The 16,209-nt window shown below is 37.5% G+C and overlaps 1 protein-coding gene across 2 annotated transcripts in view; it reads left to right on the forward strand.

Annotated features, from left to right (window-relative positions):
• gig (tuberin) overlaps nucleotides 1-16,209 on the forward strand; it is a 619,250-nt gene that overhangs the window by 52,725 nt on the left and 550,316 nt on the right. For both annotated transcript variants that reach the window (XM_067150053.2, XM_067150054.2), the window contains exon 5: nucleotides 10,473-10,670. In XM_067150053.2, coding sequence (XP_067006154.2) covers nucleotides 10,473-10,670 — 198 coding nt within the window. The remainder of the gene's footprint in view (nucleotides 1-10,472; nucleotides 10,671-16,209) is intronic.

Below are 16,209 nucleotides of genomic sequence, written 5' to 3' on the forward strand. Positions count from 1 at the left end.
GGAGTAGAAACGCAGGATGTAACAAGAGCACGCAAACGAAGCGAAAATACGACTGGGAGTCAGGAAGAAGAAGCAAGAGGTGCCCTAGTGAAAGGGAGAAGTTTGAGCCTAAGAGAGATATGGGGCAAAAAGAACAGAGAAGACGGAGGCATAGTGACAAGAAGTAAAAAAGGTAATCTGTAGTTGGAAGTAAATTGCTGCATACTGGAGAATAGTGGAGTGTGTGCATGTGTGCATGTTATACATAGCCATGACAAGAGCGGTTAAATGACAAGTGGGTCTGAAGAGGCATGATACCTGATGGTGAAGTGTGTAGTGAATGAGGAAGAGAGTGTGTGTAACTAGGACAGGTGCTAAGGAGAAAGTGAATATATGGAGATGGTTGGAATATGAGCTGGGGCTCTAGTAGCCTAGTGATATGTGAGTTAATATGGTTTCATCTTAGTTGACGAATTGCTTGGGCTTTAAAGGTAACTAATATAGTGAAATACTAGATGCTGAAGTGTGATTACCAGTAGAGAATCTTAAGGTGTAGTAAATGGCACTCAGGCATTACAGTGGAGGTAACAAGTAGTCAGGTGTGCAACATAAGTAGAATATAAGAAAGGTCAGTGTTCAAGAGAGAATACGCTGAATGAGATCCCGGCCGGAAGCGATATACTCTGTGACCTAAGTGCTGATTCTGCCCGATACAGCATTGTACTCTGCCCAGTTATATGTTGCCAGTTTTAGTTTCCCATTACTAGTATTGCCATATTGTCAAATAGATGGAATTACCTTATGGCAGTAGTTATATTAGTTTTCGTTTTATCCCTTTTTATTAATAGCAATATTGAGATCGTTGATATCTGAAAAGACATCAGTGATGCATTGACATTTGATTATTATTTTCAATACTATCAGTTTTCGTTTTATCCCTGTTCTCACCAGCAATATTGAGATTTTTTGAGGTTTGGTTTATATATGAAAAGACAACAGTGACTTATTGACAATTGATTATTATCATTTCCAGTAACTTTTTGTTTTTTTTTGTTTTTGTTTTTTTTGTTTGGTGTTAGTTATTTTTACTATACGAGCTTTATGATATGTGTACAGCAACTTAAGCAGACTAGGCTAGGCATTATTATTTTTCTTCCGTAAAGGATCAATAAGGCTTCATTGCTGTAGATCTGGTAGAAAAATAAAGATTACGATTACGATTAAGTAATGGCATCTAAGTGCATGATCAATTCACACGTGTAGAGCATGAGTTCATACTATTTTCGGAAGGCTTATCAGAGACTGCTCATCTCACATACTTCCTGTGAGATAATAGAGCAGCCTTGTATAGCAACAGTCGGGCTTTGAGACAATAAGTGTTATGAATGTCTGACCAGAGTCTTGCTCTGCTACGGTAAGGAGTAGACCGTACAACCAGCGACTCCACGAGAGTCTAAGGCGGCAAGAAATAACCTGACACCCTCAGGGAGCCAACGGCTTTGGGCGGATGAGCTCCTTGAGGAAGGGCGGTGGCCCCTCAGTGGAGGAAATGCCACTGGAATCCACTGAAAACCTGATGTCGGGCAGCACTGCCATCAGTATCGACTTGATGCACGGAGCAATAGGGATGTATAGAACTAGCACCGATAGAACGCAGTGCTGTTGTACTGGGTAAGCGCAAGGCGCTCTTCATTTGTCTCCTGTCTACTCATGCCGCTAATATCCACGAATTTAAGTTGTTTAAATTGTTATTTTCGTGACTATGCCGAGTTATTGCAGTGTTCCTCTTTGTAAAAATCAGGGAAGCTCGTTTTCGTTTCATCAGTTTCCACAAAGAAATGAGGAAGGAATGGTTACATGCTGTTAGAAGGAAACATTTCGGTGAGAAGAATCTGACCGAAAATATTAAAGTGTGTTCCCATCATTTTCAACCCGGAGACTTCACAAAAACTTTGTTGGGTAAGTGCGACTTACGAACGGAAACAATTCGTATTTTCTACCTATAAAATTATTAGGCATTTCGATAACAACCACAGAATTTGTGTGTTTGTATTTAAAGGTGAGAGAGCAAGATTAAAACCGGGCACTGTTCCATCGCTTTTTCCATGGACCACGAACACAACAAAAAGAAGAAAGAGGCCATACACCAGAAAATCGCCGGATAACCACGATAAGCTTACAATATTGGAATCTGCTGAAATGAACCCCATTGAAGTACGGGAAGAAATCGTGAATATACCCGAAGAAGTGAATGTAACATCTGTGACTCCCATTTTCAAAGACGTCAGTACTCAGGCAAATACTACAGGTAATTTGGTTGTTGGGCAAATAATGAATAATCCTGATGCTGTATTGCTTTATACAGGGTTTGCAGACGTCCAACATTTTAATTTGGTTTTTGCTGTTTTGGGAGAAAACAGATACAATTTACAAATATTCCCTCTTGAACCCAGACTGTGTTTCTTATTGACAGTTATGAAGCTAAGGACCAACAAATCTGACCAAGAACTAGGCCTTAACTTCGGAATCCATAAAACTACTGTTGGGAGAATATTTAATGTTTGGATTAATTTCATGTACTGCCAATTTAAAGAGTTGAACATATGGCCTGATAGAGAAACTGTCCTTGAAAACAGCCCCCTTGCTTTTAGACAGAAATACCCCTCGACTAGAGTAATAATTGATGCAACTGAGATTACAATAGCAAAACCTAAGAACCCTACAGCACAGCAAGTTACATTTTCTACATACAAAAATGCAAACACAACAAAGGTATTAATAGGTATAAATCCATCTGGTTTCATAAGTTTCATATCTGATGCATATGGTGGAGCAATATCAGATAGGCAGTTATTTATCAGATCAGGAATGTTGGATCTCTTGGAAGAAGGAGATTCAGTTATGGCAGATAGGGGGTTCAACATTCAGGATCTGTTATGCACTAAAGGTGTAACATTAAATATCCCACCATTTCTGAAAGGCAAAAGGCAGTTTACTCCATCAGAAAACATTGAAACAATGAGGATAGCCTCTAAAAGAATACACAAAGAACGGGCTATAGGACTTGCTAAAACATACAAAATACTGCAGTCAAAATTGCATGTCAGTAAAATTCGTTTTTCAGGGAGGATAATATTTGTATGTTTTATATTATGCAATTTCAGGAAAACCATTATGTCAGGTTAGGATGACTGGAACAAAATATTCATGGTAAAACTTGTCTAAATTTGCCACCATTTCATGAATGAAAATGTCATCTCTCTCTATTTCCAACACTAGCATGTCAACATCAGTGTACACAACAAAGCTACAATAATGTCTCCCTGTAACAAACAGCTGGCCTTGCACTTGGAAGTAATGGTTGTGATTTTTCTTGAGTATCACTGCACCACTGCTCTCGCCCAAGTATGGAACACCTTTGATTGAAATAGCTTCATTTTTATTACTTGGCAAGCCTTTAAGTTCCAAGACTCTATCCTGTCCAATTAATCCATCACAAGATGCTGCCAGATAATGTCTAGTAGGATGAATAATGAGGCCACACTTTTCGACTACATGGCCTGTTAGCTGAGAATATCTGTCTCTTGCTGAGTCTTCCATTTGAAGTCCCCATTTCATATCACTGGAGCAAAACAAACTTCCCTTGAATACAGATTTTGCTAGGGCTTTAGGAGTTTTTGAGTGACAGATTTTCCCAAAATTACTTGCTGTCAAACGATATTTCCTCTCTTTGAACCATAGACTTTGCTGGGATTGTTGTCTAGTATTTTCCTCAATTTTCTTCCTTTCCTCATCATTGACTCTTACAAGATTTTCAGCTTGTGTTGCACATGGATCCACACCATAATGGTGGTCATGAATGACATCAAAGCAGCTGGCCTGTTCTTTTTTTTAGAGCAAAAGAAAAAGCAAGCTTATGTTGGGAACTTTTTACAATACCTTCAACATATTGCTGATATCCAGGCTGATTAACTCCTGACAATGGCCTAACATCATGGCAGGCTTCCTGGAAAACTTGTTCCAAGGGCAAAGATTCCACTTTCATAGGGCTAACTGGCCTCAACCGTTTGGAAGGGGGATGGTGAAAAGTTTGTAAACTTTGGGTGCATGTTTCTGAACACTGAATAATACCAGTCTTGGAGAAGTGCTCTAATGCATAGCTTACAGCAGCAATATGCTTACAACATGCCTTGGGGCCTGCTCCAGCAACACATTCACATTCTCCTCCTATAATGTCACCAGGTACTCCTAAAATAACCTTCACATTATAGCTCTTATGTTTTGTGTACTCGGATTTCACAGCACTGCATATTAGAATTTCAACCGATTGAAAGAAATATTTTATAAACAAAACAAACTTTTCACTGAAAAGTCTGTATCCAGCATCACACAATGATTTGTAGTTGGAAACAGGTGCTCCATCTATTTCCGATTTTCTAAATACAAAATAATCCATCAAATGCACATTTGTGATGGTGATCTTCACCTTATGGCTGATGGTCATTTCTTCAAAGGAACCGGTACTAGGAAACTGAAGAAATTCACATGCCTTTGGTGGTGAACAAGGCTGTATCTGCAGTTTCATGTAAGCCGCCATCAACCTAAAAAAAAATACGTGAATTGAAGACTATAAGCAAGTAGAGTAAGTGCGTATTTAAATCTCTACTTATGATTTAAGTCTTGTGGAGGTATATTTATATATTTCTCAATGTACAATAATCAAGTAGGCCTAATTGTAATCTTTAGGAAAAGGCATGCTGTCTCCTATTCATTATTTAGATAATAAAGCGTGTTAGAATTTTGTAATTACCGCTGTACTAATTCTTCCTTCCTCCCGCTAGTTTTAGCGCCTCTGGTCCGTAGCTCATTTTGCAGCTGTTTAACGTTTAAACGCTGAAAATCGTCCATAATATACTAGGGGATATACCTGTACAAATAATTAATATAGTTTTGGAGTAAAATTAGAGAATATATAGTAGGCTTTTGCTTAGGAAACTCGGTCACAATCTGTACATTTCTCGCAGCTGACTGGGAGAAACATAAGAACATGAACACTATCATGATACCTGCTTTAAATGGATCTAATTCGTCGTATGACCCGGCTGACAACCGGCGCTTTTGCGGTTCCAGGCTGCAAAGTGTGTGAAATGTGCTACTGGACATGAGCATGTAGGAAACCAGGCTGCATATGCAAAATTTGCAACTGGAAGAACAAAGCAGAGTATGGCTACTTGGAATGTGAGAGGACTTTTGGCTTCAGGAAAACTTTTCCTGATAATACAAGAGCTGGAAAGGTATAATACAGGAGTGGTGGGTTAAGTGAAATTCACTGGAAAAACAATGGCCATTTTAGAAGTGGTAACCATTGGGTCTACATTTCTGGAAATGATGAAAAAAAGCAGTAACAGGGTTGCAGTTGTGATCAGTAACAAACTGAATGGCCTAGTGAAAGGATATAAACCTGTTAATGATCACATTATAACACTAAGTCTCATATGAAAGCCACTTTCAATCATCATCATCATTCAAGTATGCCCCAACAGCGGATGCGTCTGATGAAATAATCGACCGCTTCTATCAAGATCTTGATGCTACTGTTTCAGCTTTTCCAAGCAGAGATCTAACTATTGTTATGGGAGACTTCAATGCCAAAATTGGTTCAACACAACATGATGAGCATGTCAGAACATCGATAGGAAGATATGGAATTGGAGAAAGAAATGAACGGGGAAACAGGCTTCTTGAGTTTACAATTCAAAACAGGTTCACCATAACTAACAGTCTTCAAGCATCACATCCTGCACATGTACAGATGGACTTTGCCTGATGGTCAATATAAAAATCAGATGGACTACATCCTGATCAGTTCAAGATGGAGGTCTTCTGTAATGTACAACAAAACCTGTCCAGGTGCAGTATGTGGCAGTGATCATCAGCTTCTTATAGCAGAAATAAGAATAAAACTTCAAACACCAGTTAAAAGATCACACAGGATACCACAAATAGGTAATATGTCGTCATTCAAGGAATCATTGGCGTGAAGAGCCTCCATATTACAGGATCCAGTAACGACTGCAGAAGGGCTGTGGAATGTGACTAAAAACTGGATAGAGTCCTCTTTGAATGAATCTAGAGTACCAAATACTAGAAGACAACAGTGTATCTCTGACTTGACCCTTCAGCTTGTAGAAGTAAGAAGGTGCCTTAAAAAATCTGGCATTAACACTAAAGAAAAAAGAGAGCAAATGTTGATCGAAGGATTCAGTCTTGTAGAAGAGATAAGAATAAATTCCTTAGTAACATTTGTTCTGAGATTGAAGATCATGCAAATCAAAACCACAGCAAGGATCTTTTTAACAAAATTAGAATAATCACTTGAGATTTCAAGCCATATTCCTGGATTGTACAGAACCCACAGGGTGATGATGATGTGGATATAGAGAATGTTCTAGAAACATGGAGATTGTACTGCCAGGATCTATACAGTGAACAGTGCAATGCACAAGACCAAGTGAAGGTAGACAAACAGTCAGATCCTGAACCTAACATCCTCCGAGATGAAGTAGAAATGGCTTTGAGAATGCTGAGAACTGGAAAAGCGTGTGGACCTGATGGAATAAGTGCAGAAGTCTTGAAAGCTACAGGCGATGCTGGAATTGATATGCTGTTGAAAATCTGCCAAGCAATATGGAATTCTAGAAGCTGGCCCAAGGAATGGGTACAGTCTATCTTTGTCCCAATCCACAAGAAAGGATCGAGGAAAAAATGTGAAAATCATCACTTAATTGCTTTGATTTCACATGCCAGTAAAGTTATGCTTCATATCCTGAATAAGAGACTCCGGGCATTCCTAGAGTATCAAATTCCTGAAGTCCAGACTGGATTCATGAAAGGAAAAGGCACTCGAGAAGAGATCTTAAGCCTAAGACAAATCATAGAAAGGCTAGAGAATTCAATGTTTCGGAATACCTGTGCTTTATTGACTACCAAAAGGACTTCGATACTGTCAAATAGAACCATCATTGGAAAATTTTAGATGACATGGGTTTGCCACTCCATTTGATTGATCTCCTCAAGTCCTTGTATAAGGAAATACAGCCAATGTGAAGATTCAAAACAAACAGTCAAAGCAGTTTCGTACGAGGGCTGGAGTCCATCAGTGATGTATCCTGTCACTGTTACTTTTCAATCTCTGTATGCAATGGGAACTGCATTAGATGACTGGGACAAAGGATTTTCCATTGGGAAATGCAAGATCAACAACTTGAGATTTGCTGATGACACCACCTTGATAGCATCATCTGAAGAGGAGTTGACAGAACTGATCAAGAGAATGGAGGAAGCAAGCCTTGAAATGGGATTATGCCTAATTCGACAGAAAACCAAAGTCATGATTGTTGATCGTAAGAACAACAACAGTCCGCATATCCAACAGATTGGAGGTTGTGAAGTTAAACATCAGTATGTATATCTAGGCTCCTTAGTATCCAATTCTGGTGGTTCCAAAGATGAAATAAAGTGAAGAATTGAAATAGCAAAGGTAGCAATGATCCGTCTGCAGAAGGTCTGAAAAGATAATATCACCAACAATACAAAAAAGAAGCTCGTTGAATCTCTAGTCTTCTCAGTCTTCTTGTATGGTGCAGAGACGTGGACGATCCTCAAACGTGATCGTGAACAGATAGAAAGCTTTGAAATGTGGTGCTGGAGGAAAATGTTGAGGATTCCTTGGACAGCTCATCTTACAAACACATCAATCCTGAACCAACTTCAGATAAAAGTTTGTCTATCGTGTAAGGTCTCCCAGCGGATTGTACGCTACTTTGGACATATAATGCGCCGAGATGGTAGTCTTCAAAAGTTGATTGTTGAGGGCAAAGTCCAGGGAACCAGACAATGAGGACGAGTACCAACACGATGGATTGACATGGTGAACGGCCCCCTACAGAGTTCTCTCAGAGTAACCACGTTGAAAGCTTTAGATAGGGAAGATTGGCGGAGTATGGCTCATCGGCTAGATAGCTGAATTTTATGATAGTCATGAGGCAAAACAAAGAAGAAGTACTGTTTGCGCAACACATGTAGAATAGGCAGTTTTGACCAATTGTATATCCTGATTTTTCCTGATTTTCATATCAAAATTTTTACAACATGCTGTAACTGCTCCTGAGCGGTTAATATAACACAGTTTAATGGAAATAACATTGAAATATGAAAACAACTTTAGAATGGTCAAAATACATCGCAAGTTAAAATAAAAATAAAACATGGTTAGGAAACTCAATTACTACTGATAGGAAAAGGGAAGTGGCATGGAACCTTGCAAGGTAGTAGAATGTATCCTTTTTGCGAAATAACATTTTGGAAAGGTAACTTGCCTAGTATTTAAGAAAAAGTATTCAAAAACTCAAAAGAATCAACAAACTCAAGTAACATAATAATAAAACATTAAATGTTCTTAGACATAACCTTGACACGTGCGCAACATACTAGGAAAATTTTAACAGATACACGTGCCTGGGCACCCAATGCAAAATGAAAACAGCTTCATCACTAAAACACTTCATGTGTATGAACGCATGAAAACAATTACGTATGTTAGGTTACACAGACTTAAATGAGGGAAAACCAAATGCATAACTTAAATGTAAACAAGAAGGATTTAAAAAAAGGGTTTGCCTCCAACAAGATATAAATGATCATAGCTGAAAAGGTGTCATCGTGACGTTAAAAGTTATCGGTGAACATGAAATCCACGGGCAAACTCCTGTATAGTTAAAGAAAGTGCTATATTTCAATTTAAATGAAGTTGCAAACAAACATTGAAGAAGGAAGAGTGCTTACCCTGAAAGCCAGGTTCCTGAGCGGTGAGCTCGGCGCGAGTATGACTACTCACTAACATGGCCAAGCAGGAAATGGTGCAAGCACAAAAGGAAACCAATCAGAATGCAGAATTCACCTTCGGATCTAACATTCACCAATTACAATCACTTTTATTTTCTCCAATCATATTATTCTTTCTTGATGTCGCGTGAGAATTTAAAGGTTTTGGAAAAGTCCAGGCTTACAAAATCGGAAGAAACTCTTGCCAAACTACAGTTAGTTCCAAAAGTTCAAATCTACAGATAAAATTGTGTACAGGATCAAAATAAATTTTTTTATACAGCCAAATGAGAGAGGTTCAATAAATTCCCACTGCGGTCTTCCCTCAGTTACACAAGCATCAGCTGTAGAGAAGTTAAGAAATCGATATTATGACTGATACAGATAGGTTTGCTATTAACCATTTTCCAATGGATATATACAGAGAATACAGTCAGAACACTGAATTATACCGTGAATAAATGGAAATAAGCCTACCACGTTCTGTTTATTTTTTGAAGCAGCTGCGCAGAATATTAAAAAAAAAAAACCAAAGTCCTTGTTTGGTTCAAGCTCTCAGGTCTTGTAGAATGTAACTAATTCCTTTAAAGCAGCATGTATTTCTTTTAATTTTCTACCTACAACTTGCCTTAAGAATGACCTCCAGAATGAAGTCGTGCCCTGAAGTGCCACTACTACGAAACACTTAATGTTGCTGATGATATCTTTCGACTGACTGAGCTGCTTGAACAGTGGTTTTGCCACTGACTAATACATTTATGCAGTAGCTTAGGGCCACTCCAAGTACAATTTCCCCCTTCATTATATAGCAGTGCGCTGGCATCTCGGAGTGGTCTGCTGGATTTCGAACACTCCTAGTTGTGTCTCGCAAAACCGCAACACACCATGCCGTAATGGTTCCGGAATTCACTACAGGCGTTTGGAGTATGTGATGTAACTTTAAAGGTTTTCAGTTTGTCGAAAACTAATTATTACAGATATGACACTGTAACATATGTGTAAAAAAATACACACTATTATAACTCATATAACACTATAACATACCTGTAAAAAAATTCACTGTTAAATGAAGAATTGCATGTTTTGTTCTACAAGAACATTCTCAGATTCTATTAGATCACTTTAAATCATGCGCATATATATATACAATATTGTTTACGTTGCATAAACTTGTCAGTGATTGAGAGTTGGTGATATTATGAACAAGTATTAACAAACAATGATTGTGGTAGTATTCAACAGACACCTTATTAACTTATAGAAATGTTTCTGTACTTACCAAAGCTGCTAATGAATAGTCCATCACCTTCAACAACTGCTTCTACAGTTTGGAGTGACACCACTCCATTTGGAGATATGGAACGCCTGTGAATGTGGCTTTAATAAGTTTATATTTTTGCATTGTCATCTGGAACAGTTTCTGACCTGCGCTATTTATATACTGAAATTTGTAGTGATTAATTTACAGTAATTTAAAAATGGCTTTGTTTTAGATTCTGCCCACTGGGGATGTAGAGAAGCATGATTTTTGGTTCTTTAAATCTGAACTGGAACACAAACTTTTATTTTATTTCAAAAAACATTTCTAGACCATCTACTTGTTATTTTAGGCTTGAACTGCTGCAGAGTCTGACAGAAAATGGAAAGGATATCTTATACTTTGAAGAAGAAGTGGGTCCATTCTTGCTTCAGTGGATGTCTGACATGACTGGAATTGGAAAAACTCATGAATTTCTGTCCATGCTGGTGAATGTCATCAAGTTCAATGCTGCTTATGTTGATGAAGATGTCATTGCGGGATTAGTTCTGTAAGTATATTCATGTGGTAAAGAAAAAAATATTGATTCCTTTAATCACATCTCTTTCCCAATTGTACTTACCTTAACCGGAATTTCAACGTTAGGGTTACCTTTTAGATCCATCATCTATTTTATGCTTTAAGTTAATGAAACTAGTAGCCTTCAAAGCTATTTGTATCAGTTAGGATACAACGCAAAGTGATCATATATAATATCAAATATTTCAATTATCAAATATTTTTGTACAGTCACCCTTTACTTATTTCTGACAATTATTGTTGGCAGCAATTGAAAAAAAATGTAAAAATGCAGCATACTTTGGTCAGAGTATTCAGCAGGAGCAGAAAATATTTGGATAAAAAATGTTTTGGAATGGCATTACAGTCACCATTTACCTCTCATGCTCATTTCTGGTAGCCTGGAGGCTCCTGAATATCGGGACGTCATCGTTCAACCAATTTTTGAACTGTCTAGCTGGTCTTTCAAAGAGGATTGATCTTAATGGATGTGGAGTATTGTGCAGGCTTCTCAGTGTCATTATTACCTGTATGAATTAGCTTTACTTGCCAGATGTGAACTCTATTCAATGTAGACAAAGCTACTCTTTAGATGTGCCATGCAATCTACTATCCATCATTTGTAATACTAAATCAGTAATGGGTATGAATAGTATTCAAAGAGAGAAAAGACAGTTTCTCCATTAAGAGGGTGAGTTATTAGGTAAGGTGCTGAAGTTAACCTGCGTAATGCAATCTATGAAGTCGATACACTGACCTTAAACAGGCATTTATTCATGTGTCTGTTGGTGAGCAATAGGTATTGCAGGTAGGTTAAATTTACATGTATCACATCCACTTTTGTATTATATTGCCAGATTACAGTTTTGTCCGGAACTTTGTGTTTTTCTCACTTTGTTCTGTGTACAGTGCACCCTTTAAACCATACGCCGAGTGTTCTGATTTTAAAAATATAGTGGTTTTGACAATAGATATATGTGGATATGTGGTCAAAGAAGTGAACTGCACTTCAAACAATTAAAGTACCATTCAACTATGAGTTAGTCAGGTGACATATAAAGCACAAGAGACGAGATTGTAAAAGTGTTTGCTTCACTTTAGTAGAGTTATGGAAATATCATGACCACAAACCACTTGATAGTTCGAATAGAATGGGACTACTTCCCTCAGCGGAATTAAAATAAGTAAGTCTTGTCTCAGCTACATAAGTATCAGAATTGCGAGTAATTCTTGATGACAGAATAATAATGAATAAGAGTCTTTACTTGACACCCCAACTTTCAGGGAATCATAATGATAGTGCAATAATTATGGGATCATTTCTCTCTTATTTCACTAGTGGGGTGAGATATCAACCAGTAGTGGCATAGTTCTTGGCCTACAATTCTCCTTCATTGGTTTGAATCCTGGCTGTAGATTTTTCTCGAAGGAAAAGCAGTTCTAACTTTGTATATACTCAAAAGCATAGCGAGTCACCTGACATGAACTTGACCAATAGCGCTCATTGACGAACATCTGCTTGCTATGAGCAATGAAAACGTGTTGAGGACAAGCTTCAAGGTTATCTCTCCCACTAGCAACCGAGCTGACTAGATTGATTCAGTAACATATCAATTTTATCTCGCTGAGGTGGAAATGAATAAAGTATGCTGTAATATCCCCACATATATGGGTACAATATATTTGTTTCTCGATCACATTAGAAACATTGAGCTTCCAATTATTACTGATATCTGGAATTTACAAATTGATAAATCTTGTTGGTTGCTTTTTCCCTTAAAGGAGCAATTTCGACAGCTAATATCAGGAATTTTCTATTTCTTGCGTTGCTAATAATTTCTTTGCTATGGTCTATGCTGAATAAGTCAGTTGTCTTTTAAAGTGCTTGGTGGAAAGGAAGAACAGGTGTTCTTTTTGTCCAGTCTTTCAACTTAATTGATGTGAACAGTTTCTTTAGAGTTTTCTGAATCCTCTGCATCCAGGTCGCATTCTTTCTATTGGCTATGAAGAAATACATGTTTTGAAATTTTCTAGAAATAATGATTCAGAGGCCTGTATGTATAAACATTTTTCTTCAATACTATTTTGTCCTTAAAATTTGTTTGTACCACTCAGTTTATATTGATGATAAACAAGTGCTGGAAAGAACATTTACAATAAATTATTCAAATTATCACCTCAGAAACAGACTACATCTCTAACAGTGAAAGAAGCAAGGGATATGAAAAAACTTCTGTGCATACAAAGCAAGTCCTGTTGCTGTCCATTTGTTTTTGTTGCATAACATATATGTGGACAAAGAAGTGAACTGCACTTCAAACAAATAAAGTACCATTCTCCTATGAGATAGTCAAGAGACGTATAAAACACAAGAGATAAGATTGCGAAAAATTGCTGTTGCCTCTTCCTATAATAAATGGTGGTAAAACATTTAAATATTCTTGGAAGAAGAATAAAAACAATCCTAGATAGAAAGCTGCTGCTAATGTTTGGCTTAATACAAATGAACAAACAAACAACCCGAGAGGAATTTCAAGGGCCACTCGATACGTTGAATGAGATTATTCAGAATTATCCAATGAAAGTCTCTTTGGAAAAGAGTAAGACAGTGGTGTTGACTAGAGGAAAAAGGGGAAGGGGAATGAATATTAAAAAATCATCGTAGTTAAAAATAAATGTGATAAAAAGGACGGTCTTAAAAGTAGGATGGTTCGGCAGTACCATATGGCTGATAAAACAGGCATGAGGAAGTTTTAAAAAGTAACTATGATCGGTGGAAAACGGTAAATAAAAATGTAAATAAACTCTGGGATGGGTTTAAAGCAATTGTTGAGTAATGTGAAAACAGGTTTGTACATTTAAAGGTGGTGGAAATGGTAAAGACCCACTTTATTATAACAGAGAAATAAAGAGATTAAGGAGGAGGTGCAGACTGGAAAGAAATAGAGTTACAAATGACTGTGGAAGTAAGGAGAAATTGAAGGAACTTACTAGGAAACTGAATCTGGCAAAGAAGTTAGCTAAGGATAACATGATGGTAAGAAGCATAATTGGCAGTCACAAATTTTAGTGAAAAATGGAAAGGTATGTATAGGTACTTTAAGACAGAAACAGGTTCCAAGAAGGACATTCCAGGAATCGTTGATGAACAAGGGGAGTGTGTATGCAAGGATCTTCAAAAGGCAGAAGTATTCAGTCAGTGGTATGTAAAGATTGTTGGTTACAAGGATAATGCGCAGATAGGGGGGGTGACTGATACTAAATAAGTATTGAAATTTACCTATGATAACGACATATTCAATAAGATACAAAAGTTGGAAACTAGAAAAGCAGCTGGAATTGATAAGATTTTGGGGTATATGCTAAAGACAATGGGTTGGGATATAGTACCATATCTGAAGTACTTATTTGATTATTGTTTGCATGAAGGAGCTATATCAAATGAATGGAGAGTTGCTATACTAGCCCCTTTATGTAAAACAAAGGGTGATACACACAAAGCTAAAAATTACAGGCCAGTCAGTTTGACATGCATTGCATGTAAGCCTTGGGAAATAATTATTTCTGTTTACAAAATGCAACAAATTTTATGGTCTCAAAAACTTTTTTCGAAAATGTAGGTGTTCTTTATGCATTTCGACCTGAATTCAAAAATTATACTGAAAACATCTCATCACCCACAGTTTTTTCACAAATTGCATAAATTCGTAATTAATGGTAATGCAATTTAGTGATATTATAATAATATTCTCATTGATATTCTGAGCTTCATGTGGTGTTTTAGAGTTTATTATAATATACAATGTAATATGCAGAAACAGTGGCCCTGAAGGTTGGAATTGGTTCCAGGGGACAAAAATATCAAGTGTGACCCTCTAGTGGAAAGGGGCAGAATATTCTTGCCACCTCTGCACATCAAACTGGGCGTAATGAAGCAGTTTGTCAAAGCATTACCTAGGTGTGACAACTGTTTCAAATATCCATGTAACAAGTTCCCCAACCTGTCAGATGCTAAGTTGAAGAAGGGCGTGTTCACTGGTCCCGATATTCAGAAAGTAATGCTAAATGAAAAGTTCCTTTATTCAATGAATGCCATGGAGCAAGAAGCCTAGAGTGCCTTTAAGTGTGTGGTTCAAAACTTCCTGAGAAACAATCTTAGCCCAGAGTATGTCGAGATAGTGGAGAACATGCTGACGAAGTTGCATATGGTGGGATGCTCAATGAGTTTGAAGTTACATTTTTTACATTCTCACCTTAACATTTTTCCTCCAAACCTCCAAACCAAACCAATACCTAATGGTATTGAATAGGTGGACCCTTCTCTACTCTTTGATAGAAACCTGGGTGCTGTAAGTGAGGACTAGGGTGAAAGGTTCCATCGGGATATAAAGGACACGGAACGACGATACCAGGGAACTTTGGTTATTCCTATTACGGCTGACTACTGCTGGATGCTTCACCGTAAGCACACCGAAATGCCCCATAAGAAGAAAAACTGGGGCCACGCCATGACAACTAAGAAAGCACAGAGTGAATTACGTTAGTGCATGTTTTCTACTACATTCTCTTTATGCATCTGTTCAGTGTGTGCATATTTCAATATGCTGTTGATTTAAACTTGTATTCTAGTTCAGCATGATTCGTGTGCCATATATATGTACTACATCAATATGTGATATCGTTATTAGCAAAGTATACATTCTGTGCCAAAACTGTGGGTGATACAATATTTTCAGTGTCATTTTCGAATTCAGGAGGCAGAAATACATAAAGTACATCTACTTTTGTGAAAAAAGTTTTTTCCCTGTTGCACTATGTTATATTAGACATGTTTGCAAATTTAATAACTGGTTAGATAGAGGCAGTTCGTGTTTAGGACAGATTAATCCACCAAAGTTCAACTTGTAGGATTCCAGCAAGATATAGCAGATATTTTGGATACAGCAAGATTGTGAGAAACTGCAAAATGACCTCAATAATGCTGTGAGATGGATAGTAGGCAATGGTATGATGATAAACGGGGATAAAAGTCAGGTTGTGAGTTTCACAAATAGGTAAAGTCCTTTCAGTTTTAATTACTGCGTTGATGGGGTGAAAGTTCCTTTTGGGGATCATTGTGAGTACCTACTGTAGGTGCTAATATAAGGAAAGATCTTCATTGGGGTAATCACATAAATGGGATTCTACATAAAGGGTGCAGATCTCTGCACATGGTTATGAGGATGTTGTAAGGTTTGTAGTAAGGATGGAAAGGAGAGGGCATATAAGTATCTGGTAAGATCCCACCTAGAGTATGTTTGCAATATATGAGACCCTCACCAGAATTACTTGATTCTAGAACCGGAAAAAATCCAAAGAAAAGCAGCTCGATTTATTGTGTTGCGAAGTTTGGGCTGGGAAGACTTGGGAGAAAGGAGACAAGCTGCTTGACTAAGTGGTATATTCATAGGTAATAAATTTAATATTAATCCATATTGAAGAGCGTATAATGTAAAACAAAAGCTAAAAGTTTCCACCTATTCAATACTGTT

Source organism: Anabrus simplex, chromosome 6 (genome assembly GCF_040414725.1).
Source record: "Anabrus simplex isolate iqAnaSimp1 chromosome 6, ASM4041472v1, whole genome shotgun sequence".
Classification (NCBI taxonomy): Eukaryota; Metazoa; Arthropoda; class Insecta; order Orthoptera; family Tettigoniidae; genus Anabrus; species Anabrus simplex.